The sequence below is a fragment of the Myotis davidii genome, unplaced genomic scaffold (assembly GCF_000327345.1).
Source record: "Myotis davidii unplaced genomic scaffold, ASM32734v1 scaffold651, whole genome shotgun sequence".
NCBI lineage: Eukaryota > Metazoa > Chordata > Mammalia > Chiroptera > Vespertilionidae > Myotis > Myotis davidii.
This window is the reverse complement of record NW_006283994.1, coordinates 1628271-1650879: the sequence shown is the minus strand read 5'-3', so window position 1 is coordinate 1650879 and position 22609 is coordinate 1628271. Positions and strand designations below refer to the sequence as shown.

Here is a 22609-nt window from a genome sequence, read left to right as displayed (position 1 = left end):
TCAAGACAGCATGGCGTTGGTGAAAAAACAGGCATATATGGTAATGGAGAGAACAGAAATAGACCTGCACATATGTGACTGATTTTTTTGACAAAAGCACAAAGGCAATTCCATGCAGAAAGGCTCATCCCATTTATAATTAGTGCAGAGACAATAGGATATTCTCATGAAAAGGAAATTCATTTGACCCATACTACACACCTTATGCAAAAGTGAACACGAAATGGATTAGTGCCAACGAAGTTCCGGGCATTGTGCTAGGTGGTAGGGAGAGCAACGATAAAGGCAAGCACGCTGTGTCTCAGTAGAGGTTTTATCATAATAGATAAGACAGATAATAAACAAATAATTAAATGGTGACATAAAAGCAGTGGTGATAAACATTAAGATGAGCCCTGACTGGTTTGGCTCAGTGGATAGAGCATCGGCCTGCGGACTGAAGAGTCCCAGGTTCGATTCCAGTCAAGGGCATGTACCTTGGTTGTGGGCACATCCCCAGTAGGGGGTGTGCAGGAGGCAGCTGATCAATGCTTCTCTCTCATCGATGTTTCTAACTCTCTATTCCTCTCCCTTCCTCTCTGTAAAAAATCAATAAAATATATTTTTTAAAAAATATTAAGATGATGAAGTCCGGGGTGATAGTAGAACATATAACAGCAGACTTGAAGGGGTTTGAGTGATGTGCCCCAAGAAATAAGTGAGTTGCCCAAAGCTGGTCAACCAGTAAAAGGGAGAAACAGAACCTTGTCTTCCTACCCAGACATTCTGTGGTCTTTGGAGCAAACTTTAACATACCTTATGTTTGGGCCAATGACCCTGATTTCACTATTTATACTCAGCGAGAGAACCAGCTGGAATGTAGATGAATAAACATACGAGATTTAAAAATATATATATTCAAAACACAAGTATCACTAAAATTGGGTCAGTGAAGCCGTCCGTGTTCCTGAAGGCTGATGACATATCCTTGACTTTTACAAGCAAAGTTAAAACAGCCAGCCCACCCAGGCTGGGGCACAAACAGATGTGCTGGCAGGTGTTGGCCCGCCTCAGGAGAGCACCGTAACAGCAACAAACCCACTACCTGCTTTCCCACAGGGGTTGGAACATTTTGTCTGAAAACAATCATCTTCCATGTTGCAATTTTGCCAAATTCTTTTATTTCCCATAATCTAGGAATTGTTCTAATTTGGCATTGTTCAGTTCTAAAGAAGTTCCCTATGCACCTACTATGTGCCAAACTCTAGAGATACAGGGACAAATAAAACTCAGACTCTGTTCCTAAGGAATTCACAGTCCGGTAATGAAGTCATTAACAAATGAAGAACTGCTCTTGATTATCGGCCAGTTATTGGCCCTGCATGCTGACACAAGGGATCCAGAGAAGTCACAATGGGTTTTACTTCTTTAAAAAAATATATATTTTTATTGACTTCAGAGAGGAAGGGAGAGAGAGAGAGAAACATCAATGATGAGAGAGAAGCATTGATCGGCTGCACACCCCATACTGGGGATGGAGCCCACAACCCAGGCATATACCCTGACTGGGAATCCCACCGTGACCTGGGTCATAGGTGGATGCTCAACCACTGAGTCACACCGGCCAGGCGGATTTTACTTCTTTATTTCCCTTTCTCAGCGCCTATCTGCCTTTGCAACTTCAAGTTAGGCAGAAAATGCTTGATATGACTCTCCATTAAAATCCAACACCTTGGTATCATACTTGCCTCCAACAAGGTGTATTTAGAAGCCCCTAAGCCTTGCTTCTTTTCCGGGGTTTTGTTTGCTCATTTCTAAGGTCCACCTCGAAGGCTCAGTGTGTTCCTGCACTAGGACTCCTTCCCTTGCCTTGAAATATCTATACCTAGCTACTACCGTGGACAAAACGTTAAGCATCCCACGGAGCCCTCTTGCAATAACGTCAGTCTTGACTCAATAGGCACGGAAGCAAAGGTGGTCCTGCGGTATTTCCTGCTTCCTCAGAGTCCCAGAGTGAGTCATGTGTAAGAGGACGCCATGTTGGTTTTCCACTGGGAGCGTCCCCCGCCCCCCAGCTGTGTCGCTAGGCAACCCCAGGTGTGTCGCTAGGCAACCCCAGGTGTGTTGTTAGCCCATCCTCCAGCAAACCGATGACGGTGCAGGAACTCAGACCTGGGACTCCCTGCAAACATGGGGCACTGACATTTGTGGTCCTTTGTCCTCCAGCCTCCCTTTGGGTCCTCACGGTGCCATTTCAAAGCGCTCAGTTCCCAATATTCCCAAACCAATGGCCACGCCCGGGAGGGCTGCCAGGGGCAGGCTCTTCGTGAGCCGGCCCTGCTGGGGGCTGTCTTGGGAGAGCCACGTCATCCTCTCTCAGTTTTCAAGCGGCCGCCAGCCGGACGCCTCGGGCCCCATCCGAGCCTCAAGAGCCCGTTAGCATCCTGGACCAACCTGGACCACATCACGCCTGGGGGGCGGGGCCGCGACCTGTCCTTCCAGACCCGACGGCGGCCCCGCGCGCGGGGCCCGCCCCCGCCCGAGGCCCCGCCCCCCACTTCCGGCCGGACCGCGGTCACGTGGCCTGACCGGTCCCTCAGACGCGACGCGGCTTCTCTCGCGTCGAGTGTCCCGTCTTCCCTTCCGCCGGAAGTGGGGCAGCTTTCCCTTTCCGGCTACGGGTCCCCAAGCGGAGGGGGAGGCCGGACCGGGAGCAGAGCGGCGGCGGGGGCGGTAATGGCGGAGCTGGTGCAGGGGCAGAGCGCTCCGGTGGGGATGAAGGCCGAGGGCTTCGTGGACGCCCTGCACCGGGTCCGGCAGGTAGGCGCGCGGCCGGCTGGCGGGAGCAGGGGAGCCCGAGGCGGGGCCGGCCCGAGCCCGCTGGGAGGAGGGGGTCGGCCTGGGGCCGGGAGGCAGCCCGGCTGACGCCTCCGTCGGGGTTGGCGGTTCCTTGGGGCTCCTGCAGCCCGAGGAGCCCGGGCATGAGGCGCCTCCGCGAGGCCCAGGCCCAGCCTGTCGGGCGGGTCTCGGACGGGGCTGCCCCGGACGCCTGCCCCATCGCGTGGGACGGGAGCTAGACCTTCGGGGCTGCCAGCGCGGGGTTCTGAGGCTCGCGATTGGGGAGCTCACGGTGAGGACCCGGGTATAGACAGGAGGCGGCTGTCTCAGGCCCAGTAGCTTCTATACTTGGAAAACATCGTCTTGGGACTTTGTCTAACTCGGGGGTACTTTGCTTTGGAGGGTCCCCTTGGAGAGGGAAGCACGGAGAGTGTGAAGTGGACGTGGGTGGTCCGTAAGAGGTAGAAATCCCTTCTGGGCCATAGTTTCTCCACTCTCCGGGAGAAGGTGATGTGGGCTCATTCCAGCAAAGAAACTTGCGCATCTGACAGTGAGGTGCATTTTGTCAGTTAAATAAACTGATTTTAAGAGGTTACATGCTTCCCTGGAGAATGAATATCGGGCCTGCCATATGGGGCTTCGGGCGTGGGACTTCGAACAGAACACATCCTTGTGTTGTGGGTAAACCTTACAAGGTAGCGCTAACGCCTGAACTTCTGCTGTGTTCATCGTCTCTTCCTCTGGAATTGTAGGCATCCTGACTGACATTGTAAGAGTTGGGCTGTAACTAATTACTGCTTGATGCCTAACAGAAAGCCACAGGACTCAATGTATTAGAAGATCCACTCGGTCGCTTGAAGATGTAGTCTTTACATCTCTTTCCAGTATTCCAGGGGAGGGAACCTGCCCCGTGTCCCAGATACTGACTTTTCATTTTAATACTGATGCTCCTGTAGACATTATGTCGGATCCCAGAACTTCCCAAACCTATTGGTTCCACCTAAAATTTTATCTGATGACCTGTTACTTACTGCCTAGGCACCAGCCAGTACAGTAGTGAGTACCCATCATACCTAGACTTCAGAGCCAACCAGTGGCTGTAATGGATGAACATGCCCTCCCGCTCCCCTCCCGCCTCTCTGGGTGCCAGTGTGTTACATGCTCTCCACTCCAGCACAAGGTCCTGAACCTTGTGTCTCACTGGCTACTGATATGTAATGGCTTTCACTCAGTGCTGATGTGTGACAGTCACCTTGTTGGCCTCCTGTATCCAGGAAGAATTATAGTCACTACCCTAAAGAGCTCAGATCTTCAGTGTGCAGAAGGCCTGTCTAGTTGAACGTAAAATGAATTTTGAACCATTGAGAACACTTTCTGCTTCTCTTGAGTTAGTGGTTGAGCTCATATTCTTGGACAACCTACTCAGGAGGGAGGGAGACACTCTGTTACTGCTGACCTAATGTGGATTGTTGGAGCAGTGGTTGTACTACTAGCAGAGGAACTTCATTGGAAATGTTCTCAGCTCTGAAATGCACCATTGACGGGAGCAGTAATAAGCCCAATGAAGACACTGCTGTAAGTGTGTTATGTCTGAATATTAACTGCTGGAGTCGATACTATCTTCAAGGATTTGATGGCCTATAAAAACTAAAGAAAAAAAAACAGGTTTGTGGGTCATTTTAGATTTATTTATAGATTTACATTGGGCGAGAATGGCATGTTGGAAGTCTAAAATATTGTATGCTTATAGTAAAACTTACCTGAAAGGATCTCATGTTACTTGGGCATCTGGATGATGGTGGTTCTACTTCTCTGTAGTATACGCAGCGATTTTCCCCCAGCAGTAACTGGGAGTAAAAACTGTATTTATTTAAATGATGGCAAAGCTTTCCCCCTCTTATGTGTCCTCATAAACACCAGCAACAGTCTATAAGGCCCTCGTCAGTTTGTCAGAGAGCAGGAAGCTCTGTGGTGCTCAGTTTATCTAGAAGGTGATAATAGCATATGAGTTGATCCTGCTGGGATTTGAACCTGCAGTTTCTATTAAGTCTGGGTATTTAGGGTTCAGTACCCAATCTACTCAACTTCCCTGCTAGCATCTAGAAGCCTCCTTGTGCTTTTGTTTACTTAATGTATGATGTTTCTGACTCAAAGTCCAGTGTGCTGAATGCTCAGTCAGTTTCAGTTATACTTCAGCGTTTGGCACAAATGGATAATCCAGCCATTCTGTAGGGAAGTACACGAGTGTGGAAGTATGATCTGATTCAGTCCCAAAGATGAATATCGAATACTGCTGGGTATTTAAAAAAACCATCATGTTCAGTTCTCCTGTCATTGGCAGGTTAGCAAAAATAAAGTACTATTTTTTCAACTTGTTTAGAGAGGGCAGGATCCTAATAAGGGTGGGTGTGGACTCAAAGCCAAAATAGGTTATCCTGTTCTATAGCTACGCTGCACCTCTACCCTGTCTGTCTAGGTCAGTGATGGCGAACCTATGACACGTGTATCAGAGGTGACACGCGAACTCATTTTTTTGGTTGATTTTTCTTTGTTAAATGGCATTTAAATATATAAAATAAATATAAAAATATAAGTCTTTGTTTTACTAGGGTTGCAAATATCAAAAAATTTCTATATGTGACACGCACCAGAGTTAAGTTAGGGTTTTTCAAAATGCTGACACGCCAAGCTCAAAAGGTTCGCCATCACTGCTCTAGGTTATAAGGGGACCTCATGGAGATTATGGATGAGCAGATAAAAATCTGTTTTACCTTGTTTTCTAAGCATATAAAATCTTTCCAGAAAGCCCACTGCTGGTTTAGGAGCATCCTCATCAAGTGCCTGCACATTTGCATGTTAACAAGACAGTGGGAAATCACAGTGTATTACAGACTCCCAGCAGCCTTCCATAAGCTCCACCAACTGTCTGCCGGTCATCAACTAGTAAATAGAAGAAAGGATCTGGCCAAACTGCTAATGCTTTTTAGGACTTGAAGGTTCTATTTTGATCTAGACCCAGTCAATGCCTCTGTATTGCATAACTCCAGAGTACTCTATCCACATGAATACAGTGTAATTGGTGCCTCAGGGATTTGAGCATTATGTTGATTCTGCACCCAAATGATTGTGATCAAGCCATTGTAGAATCAATAGAGAGTAACATTAGAACCTATTCTTTACCAGCACTTTAAAAAAAATACATTGATTAGTGAGGGGCCTCCAGAGAATGCCTCCCAGGGCTGCTGGCTCACACTGAGCCTGGGCAGTAGGTGATTTGGCCTGAGTGCTGTACACAAGCACCAGATCTGCTTCAGGGAATGTGCATCCACCATTACAAGGAAAAGCCTCTGTTCGTTGGTGTTGGGTACTCCCTGAGACACCCTGCCTTAACGTATGATGCTTCTGACTCAAAGTCAAGTGTGCTGCCTGTTCAGTCAGTTTCCGTTATACTCCACTGAGACCATCTCTTACATGTTCAGCACTTCAGTATCTCAAGTCATTTCACTAGGGACTTACTCCTGCATGTGCGTTTGTGTTAGCTTCCTCCGACACTTGAAGAAAACGAGTGTCTACAGGAAATCTATGGGCTGCTTCTGTGTCTTTGATAGGACCCAGCAGCGTACCCTGCAAAGAGCAAGCCCTTGTTGAAGAATTGGCGACGGGACTAGGTCCTTTTGGGTCACTACACTAATGCAAGCACTGAACCTCATGTTTGGTATTGAAAGGTGGACTCTAAGTGAATAGTATGTGTGTCTCTAAGGCTTTTCTCATTTTCATCTGAGACTATCTTTAAAATATTTTTTAAATGTATATATTTTTATTGATTTCAGAGGGGAAGGGATGACTCTCTGAAGTCCCAATTATTTGTAGATTCAGATTTACCTGGACCAGAAGTCTTAAACCCATGGCCCACGGGCTCGGGAAGGCTCCCAGTGGGCCTGCAGGCATGCCTTGTTTGACTCACACAGTGCCAGCACTCAGAAACCAGAATGACTTCACATGAAAAACGGAGATCCCTAGCTCCCGCACTGCTCCCGCACTTTGCAGTGGCAGTGCTGTATTCGGCAGGACTGGGGCCTCTGCCCTTTGCACACGCGTTGACTCCGGTTGCCTTCATTCCCACCACTTTGCCCATGTTTTACACTGCCCGTTGGGGTGCCTATCCACAGCCTTTATTTTTCTTATCCTTTTTCAATTGTGAGCCCATCATTTCTAGGTTTTATTTGAAATTTATAATGGAAAAAACTGGGAGGGGAGTTGGGCAATCTAAGGCTCCTGCAAGTAGCTGCGTGACCTTAGACTAGGTTAGTCTTTCCCAACACTTGCTTTACAGGCTGTTACTATGTCTTCCATGGGGAATACAGGGTTAAATAAAGGTGAATTGGCTTCTTTACTACAAGGCTTCTTAGAGCTTTTAATATGCTTATGTGCACGAAGGCCTAAATGTCCTGAAGTTAAATCACTTCATACCCTCTTTTCATAAAACCAAATTCCATTCTGTGGATCAAACTTAGGAAATGTTGAGCTAAATAATCTCAGTGGTCCCTTCAAGGCCATGAGCTGGATTTGAAAAAAAAAAAATTGGTCGTATTATTTTGGCTCTTTTGCTTTATAATACGTTATACAGCAGGTCCTCAAATAAGGTCTTTTCGTTCAATATTGTTTTGTTATAATGTTGATGAGATGTCATAGGAATTTTACTCTTATGTCAATTATCACAGTAAAATTAGTTTCTTTATATGTTATTTCCCTGCGGTTCCAAGAACCTTTGTATGACGTTAAGTGAGGACTTATTGTATTGGGTGTCTGTTCAAACTTTCCTCTCCCTAGCTTTTCTGTGCAGTCCTTTTACCCTTAAGAACTGTCTCTCTTGAAAATGTTTTGCATTTTGAGTTTCGTTGTAAAGACACTTGGGAAAGAATAGCCAATATTTCTATTGGAGGCACTTTTATCTTAATACCAAATGAGAACAAATCACTTGCAAGACTGAGTGGTGTTAATGGAAGTAGTGATGTGATTCAGATATCCATTTATTTGAGTATCTGCTGAGTCCAGGGCTGCTTGCTGGATGCTGGGACAGGGCAAAGATAAATCAGACAACTTTGCAGCTGGTTTTATCTTACTGTGGATTAAATTCTCACAACAACCAGGTGCGATATTCAGGACAAGGGTTATATCTCTCATTTTATATTTGAAAATAAGCCAAAGGGAAACAGCAGTTTTCTCAGAGGCACACAAATAATATATACATTGTTCTCGGACCCATGTCTTGTGCATTCTAAGGATTTTGGTTCCTTTGCAGAGGTAGTTGCATAGTTTTCATTTCAGTGAGACATCAGCAGTCTTTGAAGAAAGCATTGAAAGGATGCTGGTGGAATTAGATGGAATGGAGGGGAGAGAGCTACTGGACATGCCATTGTTAGGGTCTTTGGTGGGGGAACAGCTGGAACAGTATTTCGGCTTGCAGCCTCAGCTGGTCATCTTAGCACTTTTCCTACAGATGGGTTTCTCCATGTGCACTTTAAATTTAGCAAATGTTTTGTTTGTTTTTTGTTAATCCTCACCCAAGGATATTTTTCCATTGATTTTTAGGGAGAGTGGAAGAAAGAGGGAAAGACAGAGAGAAATATAGATGTGAGAGAAACACATCGATTGGTTGTCTCCTGCGTGAGCCCTGACCAGGGCCTGGGCTGAGAAGGAGCCTGCAGCCAAGGTATAATATGCCCTTGACTGGAATCAAACCTGGGACCCTTTGATCCGCAAGCCAAGGCTCTATCCACTGAGCCAAACCAGCTAGGGCAAATTTAGCAAATGTTTAATGAGAACCAAGCATTTTGCCATGCATTAGGGAAGCTGTTCTTTACTTTGGTAACATGGACCTTTTTAATTTTTAAGATATATTTTTATGATTTTTTTTTTTTTTTAAGAAGGAGAGGGGTAGAAACATTGATGAGAGAGACACATTGATCAGCTGCCTCCTGTATTCCCCTCACTGGGGATCCAGGCCAAAACCCAGGCTTGTGCCCTGACCGGGTATCGAACCGGTGGCCTCTTGATTCATGGGTTGCAACCATCAACCACATCGGCCGGGCAGAACATGGACCTTTTAAAGACTCTTGAAAAGTTTGAACTCCTCAGAAATGTGTATTGGTTTTGTATATAAATTCAAGAATTTATCAAGCTGAGCCTTGGAGCTCCCAGTGAAGGACTCTTTGTCCCAGGGTTACTGAGGTGATTGAGAAGGTCCACTCTTCAGAGAGTTCCTTGTGAGGAGACAGTGGAACCAGTAACTTTCTCAGTGAGATTCTGCTATTTAGAGCTAGGTTATCAAGTGCTTTGCAATCACAGATAAGGGGGTATTTAATTCTCCCCAAATGTGGGCAGCACGAAGTTGTCAGGAAAAGGCACTAAGAAGAGCTGATATTTTACTTGATTGGTATATAGAATTCCTTGTTTTGGCAATGCCAGTAAATAGGGCAGGACCAGCCGGGGCCCCATTGCTGCCAACACTTCTGCTACCATTTGTTGAGCTTGTGTTATGCTCGGTGCGAGGCACAACTTTCATAGATGTTCTCTCATTTGATAGTCACAAAATTCCCAGGTGGTAAAGTAGTGAAGTGGTTATTAAGAGCTTGGCTTCAGACTATATGAACTCAAGTTCTGGTTATGCCACTTACTAGCTTAGTCACTGGACAAGTTATCTACCTTCTTTAAGCCTAAGTTTCCTTATGTGTAAAATGGAGATCATTGATGTTAGTAATAATTTTTTAAAATAGCTAATAGAAGTTAGGAGGTTACCCTTAGGGGAGGTAGGGTTGTGTAGTGACTAAGGGGGCCTGAGGCAGGCTTCTGGGGGGGCCCTGGTGATGTTCTGTTTCTTGACCTGGATGCTAGTTGCACAGGCATTTTCATTAGTGAAAATTCAGTGAGCTATAAACGTATCCGTGTAGTTTTCTGGAGCATTATTCTTCAATTAAAGGTTAAAATAGCAAACGGTCTTGTTCCTTACCACGTGCCTGGCATTGTTCTACATTGTTACCCTGTTATCCCCATGGATACAATTCCAGGCAGGCCCCAAACCCCACAGTAATGAGAATAGTAGCTACTTTATAAGGTCACTGTGAAGATTAAATGAGGGCAACAGCAGGCTTTTAGTGCAGTAAATTCGATATAGTGCTGTCTTCACTGTGACCCACCAGGTAGTGGGATGCAGAACTAGGACTTGCCCCTGTGCACTGACTCCAGCCCCTGCCCTCTGAACTTCTCTTAGCCCCCGGCTCGGCCGTGGGGAGCAGAGACTCTCAGTCCAGCCCGTGCATTCTCCAGGTCCCGAGCAAGGCCACTCTGGGGAACTGTAGAAAAGGGGTTTCAGGGGGGTAAGTTGGGTTCCTGCTCCCTGGGTGGTGTGAGCTTCCACCTCTACTTGTTGGATCCCTGAAAATCATCAGTAGCTATATTGATAGCATGGACATCGTATGTGGAAGACTTGGTGGTGCTCGATGGCTTTGCCCGTTTCCATTTAATATAAAGTTCTAATCAGTGTACAGTTGTGGACACAGTCACAGCTTCCTATTTGGGTTTATAGGATGAGCTTTGATTACAAAACCTGTCAACAGAGAAATTTAGTTCTAAAGGTGTGCACTGGGAATAATTAATTGTCATGTTTGTGAACTTCAGTAATTTGTGTCCTATCTTTGTGATTTTTGCCTTAGCAGTGAACCTTCAATATTCTGCTAATATTTTAAAATTTGGATTTGTTTGAAATATTTTTCAAAAAGGAAGCTAAATCATTGTCATAAATGAAAAACTTTGCCATGTATTGAAGGTAGCTGTAAAACATATATATATTCATCCATGCACCTTTCAAAATCACCTGTGTACGCCTCTGTGGAACACACTGGTTTAGTTCGTCCCTGCATTTCACAGGTGTGTACACCGAGGAGCAAGGCCATTGAGGGTCTTGCCCAGGGTCATACACTGGAAGATCTGGCTGGAAAACCTAACTCTTGACTGACTCCTGGGCCAGTGCTCCCTTCCTCCGTATTTTCGCTGGCTACCAGCACTGGAGGTTAAATTAAGTCTATCACGTTTATATTTCATCTTTTTCTGTGCTTAAAAGAGCGCAGGTGGTGAGATAACCCGTTCTCTTCCCCACCTACCCTCCAAAGCAGGAAAAGTAATGGAAGTGGTAGAAAATCGGTAGCAGAGTCCCCTCAAGGTCATGCTTTCAGATAAGAACTGAAGTGGCCTTGGTTTTGTAGGAATATTCTGGCTTCGGTGGCTTGTTTTCTGGCCCATGCCATTAACTGAGAATGTACCCTACTTTCCCTAGCACCTGCTGTTCAGAATGATCAGTTGTGATGTGAGGAATTGCTTGAAGTCTGTGTACTGTGAACCACAGGTTTAAGTCCTTGAGAAGTGAAATATGTTTAAGAAAATATTAGGTGGAGGAAAGAGAGGTAGCTTAGTGCTGTGGTTACAGACTCGAGTCAGGCATGCCTGGGCTTAAATCCATTTCTGCTACTTACAAGATGCATGATTTTTGACAGGTCACTCAGCTTCTCTGAACCTCACTTTTCTTTATCTTAAAAGTGGAAATAATGCCCTAGACCAGTGGTTCTCAACCTTCCTAATGCGGCGACCCTTTAACACAGTTCCTCATGTTGTGGTGACCCCCAAATATAAAATTATTTTCGTTGCTACTTCATAACTGTAACTTTACTACTGTTATGAATCGTAATGTAAATACCTGATATGCAGGATGTATTTTCATTGTTACAAATTGAACATCATTAAAGCATAGTGATTAATCACAAAAACAATATGTAATTATATATGTGTTTTCCGATGGTCTTAGGGGACCCCTGTGAAAGGGTCGTTCGACCCCCAAAGGGGTTGCAACCCACAGGTTGAGAATCGCTGCCCTAGACTGTTTGGCTCAGTAGATAGAGCGTCCACCTGCGGACCAAAGGGTCCCAGGTTCAACTCCCGTCAGGGGCACATGCCTGGGTTGCAGGCTCAGTCCAATGTGCAGGAGGCAGCCAATCAATGATTCCGTCTCATCATTGATGTTTCTATCTCTCTCTTTCTCTCCCTTCCTCTCTGAAATCAATTAAAATATATTTTTTTAAAAAAATGGAAATAACACCAACCTCCTAGAGAATCATTGTGAGGAATAAATGAGATAGCATGTTTAAAATGCTCCTAGAGTACCTAGCGCATAGTGAGCACTCATTACATTTCAACTGGTTATTTTAGTAGATATTTCATATTTCCTAGAATAAAGTTACATTTATATGAAGAAACGAACACGTTGAATTTTATGGTATATTGTAATATACAATGAAATATCAATGTAAATTGTGATGCAATTGTATATTTTAATGTTAAACTTGTATCTAACATTTGTTTAGCCAAAGTTTAAATGCAGTCTATTGACTTCAGAGCTACACCTCTTAACCATTATTACAAATTTCCCTAGTTATAGATGCCTGAAGCAAACATGACTTAAGAACAAGTCTGGCCTGGCCAGATAGTTCAGTAGGTTAGAGCGTTGTACCAACAGGCCAAGGTTGCAGGTTCAATCCCTGGTCAGGGCACATGCAAAATCAACCAGTGAATGCACAGATAAGTGGAACAACAAATCAATGTCTGTCTCTCCCTCCTTCCCTCCCTCTCTCTGTCCCTCCGTCCCTCCTTCTCCCCCTCTCTCTAAAAAAATTAAATTAAAAAAAATAAAATAGTGGATTAAAAAAACATTTGAAAGTCTCAGTCACAAATTTGGAAGAACACTTACTGATATAATCAATATTAGGAACAGGAAACTATTGTAACACGTTTACCATATTGGCTGTGGGAGGAAAATAAGGAAGGCCGAGGACTCAGGAATAGCATTTAGCTAGTTTGGCAGGAAGGAAAAAGATTTGGAAGATGAGGTTTCAGCAGAAGGGAGCAGGGAGAGTGCCTGACGGGTAGAGTGCACATTTTGAGGCCCCGCCTTTGAGAGTGAGGTCACATGCACACTGTTGAGGGACTCCACTGGTAGTCATACCCTTTTCTTTTGTGTTTTGGGTAATCATGTCTTCTGAGAATGTTTTGGTCGGTCTTTTAAAAAACAACTAGAGCAGTCTTTTTTTTCATACATTTTTATTATTTCAGAGAGGAAGGGAGGGGGAGAGATAGAAACATCAATGATGACAGAATCATTGATTGGCTGCCTCCTGCACGCCCCCTGCTGGGGATTGAGCCTGCAACCCAAGCACATGCCCTTGGCAGGAGTCGAACCTGGGACCCTTCAGTCCGCAGACCAAGGCTCTATCCACTGAGCCAAACCAGCTAGGGCAACTAGGCCAATTTTGAAAACCCTTACATTAGCCAGTTTATTGTGGCCGACGAGAGGGTCTCTGTGGACACAAGCTCTTGCGTGTTCTCACCTTTTAACCCACCTGCTTTACCAGCTGAGTCCTTACAGGTAACTTTTGCATCTTAAGTAGCCAACCTCTGCAAGCTTATCCAAAGCAAATAAGGGAGCAAGCTGGCAAGTAGATGATAGAATGCTGTTAGGCAGGATGTATATGGCCTTTTGTTTAAGGGCAAATGGCCACTTGCCCGTAGAGGCTGGCTTGGGTATAGGAGGTGGAGTTTCTATCGGCTGTCTATCTTTAGTATTTGAGATTGTCAAACGTTTTCTTTAAAGGTCCAGATAGTATGGCTTTGCACACTATACGGTCTCTGCAACTCCGTACCGATAACAAATGGGTGTAGCTCTGTTCTAATAAAGCTTTCCTACAAAAGCAGGTGGCTCACCAACCATAGTTTGCCCTGGTTTAGAATACCTCCTATTAGAACACCTAATGGTGTTCCTATTCTTGTCCACTTAGAATCTATTTGTCTTGGCCAAGAGGATCTTTTAAAAACAAATTAGCACATTACTTCCCCTAGAAAGCCTTGTAGTTGCTTCTGATCACCCTTCCTATAAAATCCAAGCCCCTTACCAGGATCAGTAAAGCCCTGTGTGAGCCGGCTCTTGCCCACTTCTTAGAACACATCTAATTCCTTCTACTCGAGCGACATTCACTTCTTTCTTTTAGGCTTATACCTACCAAACTTGCTCCTGCCTCAGGCCTTTGTATAAGCTGTTTCTTCTTCCTGGATAGCTCTTCCTCAGATTTTTGTGTAGCCAGCTGCTACTCCTCCTTTAGGTCTCAGGTTACACGTCACCTCCTAGTGTCCTGCCCTGATCGCCCTGTATAAAGTAGCTCTCCCAAGCACTCTGTATGTCATTCATTGTCTTTTATTGGCAGCATGCTTATTGCCCCTGAAATGCTCCGTTCATTATGTACCTGTGACTCCCCACCGACTGCTGACTCCAGGGGACAGGGGCTTGGTTATTCTCGTTCGCCACAGGAACGCTGGTGCCTGGAACAGCCTAGCACATAGTAGGCCATCACCATTTGTTGGGTGATTTGCCTTGTTTTACAGCCCTGGTATTTGTGAAGTGCTTTTCAGTGTACAAAGCTCTTTTGTGTTCAGAGTATGTTGTTATCTTTTCAAAAACTATGAAGTGGATGGTATTATACCCAGAGGATCTTAAGCAGAGAAGAAACGGACTTGCCCAATATCACAGAACCAGTAAATGGGAGGGACAGGCCCTAACTCCAGGACATTTAAGTCTTGCCTGGGGTTTTCGTGATTGTCTTTAGTTGTTTGATTAAGGTAATTTATCTTTATGTTGGTCCTGGAAAGTCTCACACTTCTGGGCACATTGGGACAAGTTCAGAATTTCCACTAAAGACTTTGCTCTCTGAGACAGGTGTGCTAGGCTTAATTCAGGGAGTAACATCAAGAGCAACTGCTATAGACATTCCTTTGATTAAATCAAAGAGTTGATTTATTGTGAAGATCACAGTAATTTCCTAATGAGAACAAAGTAAATAAGTAAGGAGTCTATGTAGCATTTGTTTTTGGGGGAAATGTTTTAATAGCTATGTTCTGTTCTTTAACTGATGATAAATAAAACGTTAAAAGTTGAAACAGATCTCAGATATTATCTTACTTTCTCAAGTGCAGGAATCTTATCATAGCCTGGACAATCATCCCCCTGCTGTCCGGACACTTCCAACGAGGAGCAGCTTATTGCCTTATATCTGTAGATTGCATCATCACTTTTGTAGATGTTACAGTTAATAGGATGGATATATTCCTAAAGCGTTGTCAGTTGAGCAAACATGGCCTTTTAAGTATTGTTGGGGAATTCATTTCTTAAAGGAATCCTGTGATAAAACCTTTTGAGCAAAGTTTTTCTTATTTTTGGCCTGCTTTTTTCCTTCAAATGCAGTATGCCTCTATTTTAAGTGATGGCTTAGAAATACTAATTGCTTGTAAAAGACACATTTTTGGTACTATTTTATTTCTAGAGACACGTTACTATTAAGACCAAAAGAAAACTCAGCTAACAGTGAAAAGTGTTTATACTACCATGACATTGCCTTACATTAATGTAGGTTGGGGCGGGGGCGGGTAGAGACAGTGAAAAAACAGCCCTCTAAAGAGGACTCGTCTTTCTCCCTCGAATAGAGCCGTGATTTGTTCCTGAATATTTAAATCTGCTTCTTCTGTAGATTGCTGCTAAAATTGATTCAATTCCTCACTTGAATAATTCCACACCTCTAGTGGACCCCTCTGTGTATGGATATGGAGTACAAAAACGGCCCCTGGATGATGGAGGTAAGTTGTCGGTATCTTTGCCTTTCAGGTGGTAGTGAACCTGTCAGTGCAGTTTGTGCAGCCATTTCCTTAACAGCTCTCTCCAGCACCACTCTGAAGCAAGCAGAATGGCTGAGGACGTATTTAGGATGATTTTTCTCAGCAATTCTCCAGCATTTGAGTTCTTATTTGCCTTGATAATACAGGAATCTTTTCAGCTGCTCTCAGGGAAAGACTTGGCCTTTGATCATCAGCTTGGAAGTAATTTGACAGATTTGATAGTTTTGCTGGATTCAGCCCTCCGTTCCTCCAGTACACATGTAAGAATTGAAGTTTCCACTTTCCTCCAAAATAAAGCTAAGTTTTGGTGCATAGCTTTGAGGAAGCCGTGGCTGTATCTTGACCTTAAGGAAAGGAAAGGAGGGAGGGAAATGACCTTTCTCTGTTCTGCTGGTTTTTCATCATTCCCATTTATGACAAGTTCTTTCTAGAAACATTTATTTTTCTTTCATTCATTCATTCATTTGTTATTTTGCTGGTTGGTTTATATATTCAACTCCACTCCATCCCCCAAAATTTGAAACCAATTAGCAGTGCCTATCACCAGGACCCTGGCAGAGAATATACCAAATGTGTTTCTGTAGAGAACTTGGCCTTCCTTTATCTGATTTGGTCTTCCATAAAGTAGGCCTATAACAGGGATTGTGAAATATACTAGATGGTACATGAATGTTCACATAGTGGTGGGCCAGTGTCTTCTCCTTCTGCCCTGTCAGTTTGCATATGCATCCAACCATGTATGCGTGTACATATTTCTATGATACATTAAGTGAAAAAAATCAAGGTGTGCAACAGTATGTATTATGTAATCCCTTTTTCTAAAAAAATGCATGTTTTTATATACATAGGAGAAATGTAATTTGGCTTGATTGAGTGATTGATTTTTCTCTGGTCTCCTTGGGATTCTAAAAACGGAGATCGCCATTATTTTTTAGACTAGAGGCCCAGCTTACAAAATTGTGCGCAGGTAGGGTCCCTAGGCCTAGCCTGTGGTCAGGGCCATCTTCCGCTCGCTCACCAGTCCCTAGTCCCACTCCGCCGCCACCCACCCTGGTTCCCCGTTCGCCATCCTGTGATCGGAGCCTGCGGGCTGGGTGGGGAGGGACCGAGAGGTGGTCAGTGCACCTCATAGCGACTGGTCGAGCAGTCTTTCTGGTTCTTGTGCCGTTATGGTCACTGGGCTTTTATTATATAGGATGTGGGAACCTTTTTGGGATAATTGTATAGATTCACACTAATTGTGAAGATTTTAAGGGGATAACATTTGGGTGTAAAAGTTCTCTGTTAAAAACAGCGGTTTATGTTTATGGTCACACACACATAAAAAGTCTACTCCAGGCCATTGGAACCACAGTGACCATTTAAACTGCTGCTTCCAAATAGTACCCCATGATCTTCTTTTATTTGACTGGTGTTAGTGATTTCTTAGACCAAATATGACTAATGGCATTATCTGCATTTTGCCTTAGCAAAAAGCTTTTTACCTTTTTAGGGCAATTATGCTTCTGTTTCTCCTGTGAGACATCAATAGGAAAGTAGAACTAAGTTGTCTGGCACTGAACACGTATCTTGTTAATGGACAGAGCCTCCCTGGCTCACCATTTCCAGAAACTAAGATCAATACATTTCACAACTCTCGGCCTTGTTTTCACCCACTGTGTAGAGTCGAGTTGCAGTGGAAACTGCACCCAGTGACAAGTATTCACTGTGTTCTTTGCATGGGAACACCCAGATGTTTGCAAATGTAACCATTGGCATTTCACAGACATTTTTCTCCCATTTATCCTTTGATACCCATTTGAAAGACATTAGCAAAAGGTTCTGAGACCTAGGAAGCAAGCAGCTGTAGTTAGTAAGTTCAGTTCATTATCATATTGTTTATTTTCACATTTTGTGGTTATTGACCCTTTTACAGAGGACCTTCATTTTCTCCCCTTTGCCCTCCTCCACCCAGCTCCCTCACCTCCCTTTTGAGTACCATGATTTTTTGCATGTCTGCCTTTTGGGGACTAAATCCTTGTAATCAGAAAATGAACACAATTTCTCTCTTTCCTTCTTCTAAATAGTAAGCAATCTTTATAGTAGGAAAGAACCGAGAGAGAACCCTTTGGCACTATGTCCGGCCTCTGGCCCCTCTGGATGCCTGTGTCTTACACAACAGATGTATTCGGAGAACAAGAAATGTCCCTCCGGCTCTTAGCATTCTGCATTACAGTTTGATGAAGTCAGTCCTCTTCTTGTGAGCACCGTTTCAATAACAGAATCACGGGAATTGTTTTCCTCCACGTTGGTCCCCACATATAGAGTTTGAGATTTGCTGTTGATCTTAGTGAGAACCTTGGGCAATGGGGCCTGCCTCAGCCTCTGTTGTCAGCTGTCTTCTGATGGGGATAGGTCACTGGGCCAGTTCTGTTCTCCTGAATGAATATGTGAATAAACAGATCCTGTCAAGGAAAGTGTTTGTGTTTGCCCCACAGCTTTCTAGGGGGCACAGTCTTGCTGTTTGTGAGATGAAAGGTTAGAAAAGCAGAGACAAACAACAAGCAGGAATTCCATCGCTTTTTCTTTGCAATAAAGATTTCCAAAGGCTTGCAGTGTTTTGTTTGGTTTGGCCTAGGGGTTTTTTTTGACAGAAGTTCACCAGAACACTTTTAGCAATGTGAACTTTCTAACTTTCCTGTGAGTTGGAGTTCTTTAACCTTCAGGAGGTTAAAGTTCAGTCCGCTAGACGTTTTTGGAGGTCTTACTTAGGTCTATTTGAAAGTATTTCAGCTTTGAAGTTGACCACAAAGAACCTTAACCCAGCGTTTATTCAGGACACTGAGGTATACAGACAGGTGTATGAATAGGAGGATTAGAACACGTGCTAGGCAAGAAAGCCAGGGACAGGTCTATTCCTGGTGCAGATGGGATTGGCGTGAGTGGTGTTCCTGCAGTTTGAGCCGCCCGTGAGACTGCCGGTCAGCAGCCGCCTGGAACCCAGCAGGCAGAGTTTAGAGCTCAGCCTTCAGAGCCTTTCTTGGCGCCCTGCCCTCCAGCCTGGGGTCACATAACTTTAATTGGTAGCATCTTCAGTCTTGGCACCCACGCTTTCTAACAGTCTTTGAGGTGTAGAATCTCCAATTCGGGAATCTCCCTGCTGGTGTCGGGCGTGGCACCCTTTCCGTCCAGTCCTTTCTTCTTGCCACTACTGGAGCCAGTCTGACCAGTTGCTGCCTCTCCTGTGAGGCCTGGGGCAGGTTCTAGTACCAGGGAGGTCCAGCCTAACCTGGCCGTCACCTCCCTGCCCTTCTGTCTCTCCCCCATTCACAGCCTAATCATCTGTTCACTTTGCTCTCCCAGAAACATGTCCTCCATCCCAGCTCTTACCTGGCTGATTCCTACTCAGCCCATTGGTCTCAAAATTGGCAGGTAAGGCTTCCTCCTAGCAGCCTGTCCTCATCCTCATCTTCTGACTTGCTTCAGTGCCTGGCTCAGGTGCCACCCAGCCTCTTTATCTTCTCTTGTCTCCTGTTCTCCTTCCTTCCTCCTTTCCCTCTCTTCCTCCCTTTTTCCTACAGTCCCCTCACCAGTCCTCTCATTCTGCTCTGAACTTCTAAGGTTCATTTGTCCCGTAGGGTACACGTCCTCTCCTGCTTTATTCTGCAGATCCCAGGCATCCCTCTCCGGCCAGACCCTACCTGCCCTCACTCACCGTAGAGGCATTCTCTGTTTCTAGCCTGCCTTACAGCGGGAGGGAATAGATGCTCAGTGCTTAATTCTCCTTTGTCTCCTGTGATTTGCATTTAGAAAATTTTCTGAAAAGTAAGCTCCACATGTAGGAGAACAGCATTAGCGAAGTGTTGTAAAACTGTGAATTTCAGTTTAATCTAAATCAGGACCTGGCCTCTGCCCCACCTGCTCAGCCCTGCCGTGAGCCTGGAAGCAGCCCTGGGCACACGTAAACAAATGCGGTGGCTGAGCTCCAGGACCTACTTGTTTACAGAAATGGCAGCTGGCCCTCAGGCTCAGTTTGCCAACCTCTGATCTCAAACCAGCCTTGTCAAATGATTAACTCTGACTCTTTCTTAATCTGCAGTCAGAGAGGTGTGCGGAGGGTTCCCCCCACCCGATTTCCTTAAGCAAGTCTCCCTGTCTCAGGTTCCTCTGTCTAACTGCCTTGCTGAGAAAACGAGTGATTTCTAATGTTTAGCCCAGAGCTGGCTGACAGATGGCACAGCCCCTCTTCTCATCGTCCCCTCCGTCTTTCTAGGGGCAGTGGGAGCATCTTCTCCAGGTTTCTACCCCGGGAGAGTCTGAGGTAATTATGGCCTCTTGAGCATTTTACTTGAATCACACAAACCTCACTGTCCCTGCCCTCTCTGTAAAATGCAACACCCAATCAGAACTTCGGTGAAGGCAGCACTGTTCTGCCATTGCTGGGGCGGGGAGCGTGCACACGCAACTTTGAAACGTGCCTGCCTTTTCTGCCAAAGGCTTCTCTCTGAGATGGGTGAAAGTACCTTTTTAGTAGTCCCACACCTTCTGCTCCTATCTCCATGATGTTTCTGTGGGTGACGGAAGAAGAATTTTTGGGTGTACTTATCAAAGTATTTACAGGAAAATTGGAATAGAATTTTTTTTTCTTTTTAAAAAATCCATTTTGCCCTAGCCCAATGGTAGGCAAACTGCAGCTCGGCAAACTGCGGCTTGCGAGCCACATGTGGCTCTTTGGCCCCTTGAGTGTGGCTCTTCCACAAAATACCGGCTCTTCCACAAAATACCGACATCTGCGCATGGGCCACGAAGTTTCAGTTGCACTGTACGTGCGCGCCCGCACGTGGGATTTTGTGGAAGAGCCCCACTCAAGGGGCCAAAGAGCCGCATGTGGCTCACGAGCTGCGGTTTGCCGACCACGGCCCTAGCCTGTCGTTGAAACTGATACCAGCTGGAGAAGGGCCCAATTAGAAAGTAGCATGAACAGACAAAGAACCTGCCAGCATTTAAAACCCATAGAGCCCTAGCTGTCTGGCTCAGCGGATAGAGTGTCAGCCTGTGGACTGAAGGGTCCCAGGTTCAATTCCCATCAAGGGCACATGCCCAGGTTGCGGGCTCAATCCCCAGTGGGGAGCATGCAGGAGGCAGCCGATCAATGATTCTCTCTCATTGATGTTTCTATCTCTCCCTCTCCCTCTCTGAAGTCAATAAAAAAGAATACTTTTAAAAAAAATTCTGCACATTGACATAGAGGTAAAAAGAAAATGACTGAAACATTTAGATGAAAAATGTTTTTTTTTTAAAAAGAGTATTTTTTATTTATTTCAGAGAAGAAGAGAGAGAGAAACATCAATGATAGAGAATCATTGATCAGTTGCCTCATGCACACCCCCTACTGGGGATGGAGCCCGCAACCTGGGCATGTGCCCTGACCAGGAATCAAACCGTGACCTCTTGGTTCATAGGTTGATGCTCAACTACTGATCCACACCAGCAGGGCAAATGAAAGATTCTTTACAATTAAATCCAGAGTTTCATATATTTATCTTACATGTCAGTGAGAAATCACCAACTATTATGAAATGACAAATTACATTTAAAAAACAAAAAGGTCTCATAAAAAATGTATCCACGGATGAAAAGTACTATACTCTGTTTTGTTGGTTTTTTTTAAATATATTTTATTGCGTTTTTACAGAGAGGAAGGGAGAGGGATAGAGAATTAGAAACATTGATCAGCTGCCTCCTACACACCCCCTACTAGGGATGTGCCCATAACCAAGGTACATGCCTTTGACTGGAATCGAACCTGGGACCCTTCAGTCTGCAGGCCAACGCTCTATCCACTGAGCCAAACCAGTTAGGGCAGTGGTTCTCAACCTTCTGGCCCTTTAAATACAGTTCCTCATGTTGTGGTGACCCCCAACCATAAAATTATTTTCGTTGCTACTTCATAACTGTAATGTTACTACTGTTATGAATCGTAATGTAAATATCTGATACACGGGATGGTCTTAGGCGACCCCTGTGAAAGGGTCATTTGACCGCCAAAGGGGTCGTGACCCACAGGTTGAGAACCGCTGAGTTAGGGCAGAAGTACTGTACTCTTGATGCTGTCACTTTCTCTTCTTCTGTGTTACAACACGTTGTTTCCTCGGATAAATGCATCTCCATACTCATTCCTCAGTTATCCGTTTTCAAACTCTTCATCTACTCCAAGGCTATATTCATGTAGCCACCCAGGCAAGCCAGGACCCCTGGATAATCTAGTCCAGAATTTCCTTTTACCACCACTGGCTTCCAGTGATGTGCCTTAAGAAGTCGCTGGGGGCTTGCTCCTGCAGACTTACTTTAATCCTGATCAGAAATCTGGGAGGTGCGACAGCTGAGTTCTAATCCCAGCTCTGCTACTTAATTAGCTGTGGGCCTTAGGTGACCATTTCACCTCTCACGGCCGCAGGGTCCTCATCTTGTGGCTGGGACTCGGAATTCCTACTCGAGGCGCCCCACTAACCTGGCCTCCACCCACCTGGAATAGAAGGTTTCTGTGGCCCTTTCCGAGTGGTGTTTTTTTATTTTTTTTTTTCCAGCACTTGTGGCATAGGGCAAAGACAGAGAGTGAGGAAGAACGATTTCTAAAATTCCAGACTTTCTAAGAGGGCAGCAGTAAGAGCCAAAGTTCTTGCTGCCAGTGGGCAAGGGGCACCCAAACTGCCTGTAGCCCACACCACTCAGGCAGGAGCCTGCAAGTACCAGAGTCTCTGCTTTGGAAAGAGAGAAAAATGAATCTCAGAGATGTTGGCATTTTCCCTCATGGAGGGTAATGATGGATGCTGCAGGGAGAAAGAGCCAGACGGAAACTTGCCGGGAGCCGGTCCATCCTTGCTGTTTCAAGGGACCTGGCATATATGGCATACTGTTCTTAATATATTTGCTCACCTTCTTGGCACTATGTATTTTAACCAAGGTCACCTCTCCGAGAAAGGTTGTTTCCCCAGGTAGAGATTTTCCCCTGAAGTTAGGGAGGGAATAAAACCCCTTCACTAAGTGC

The 22609-nt window shown here is 45.0% G+C and overlaps 1 protein-coding gene across 2 annotated transcripts in view; it reads left to right on the top strand.

The window, feature by feature from the left end:
- Window positions 1-2631: 2631 nt before the first annotated feature.
- FUBP3 (far upstream element (FUSE) binding protein 3) overlaps window positions 2632-22609 on the top strand; it is a 55060-nt gene continuing 35082 nt past the window's right edge. For both annotated transcript variants that reach the window (XM_006754192.2, XM_006754191.2), the window contains exons 1-2: window positions 2632-2799; window positions 15438-15543. In XM_006754192.2, coding sequence (XP_006754255.1) covers window positions 2716-2799; window positions 15438-15543 — 190 coding nt within the window. In that variant the 5' untranslated portion in view covers window positions 2632-2715. The remainder of the gene's footprint in view (window positions 2800-15437; window positions 15544-22609) is intronic.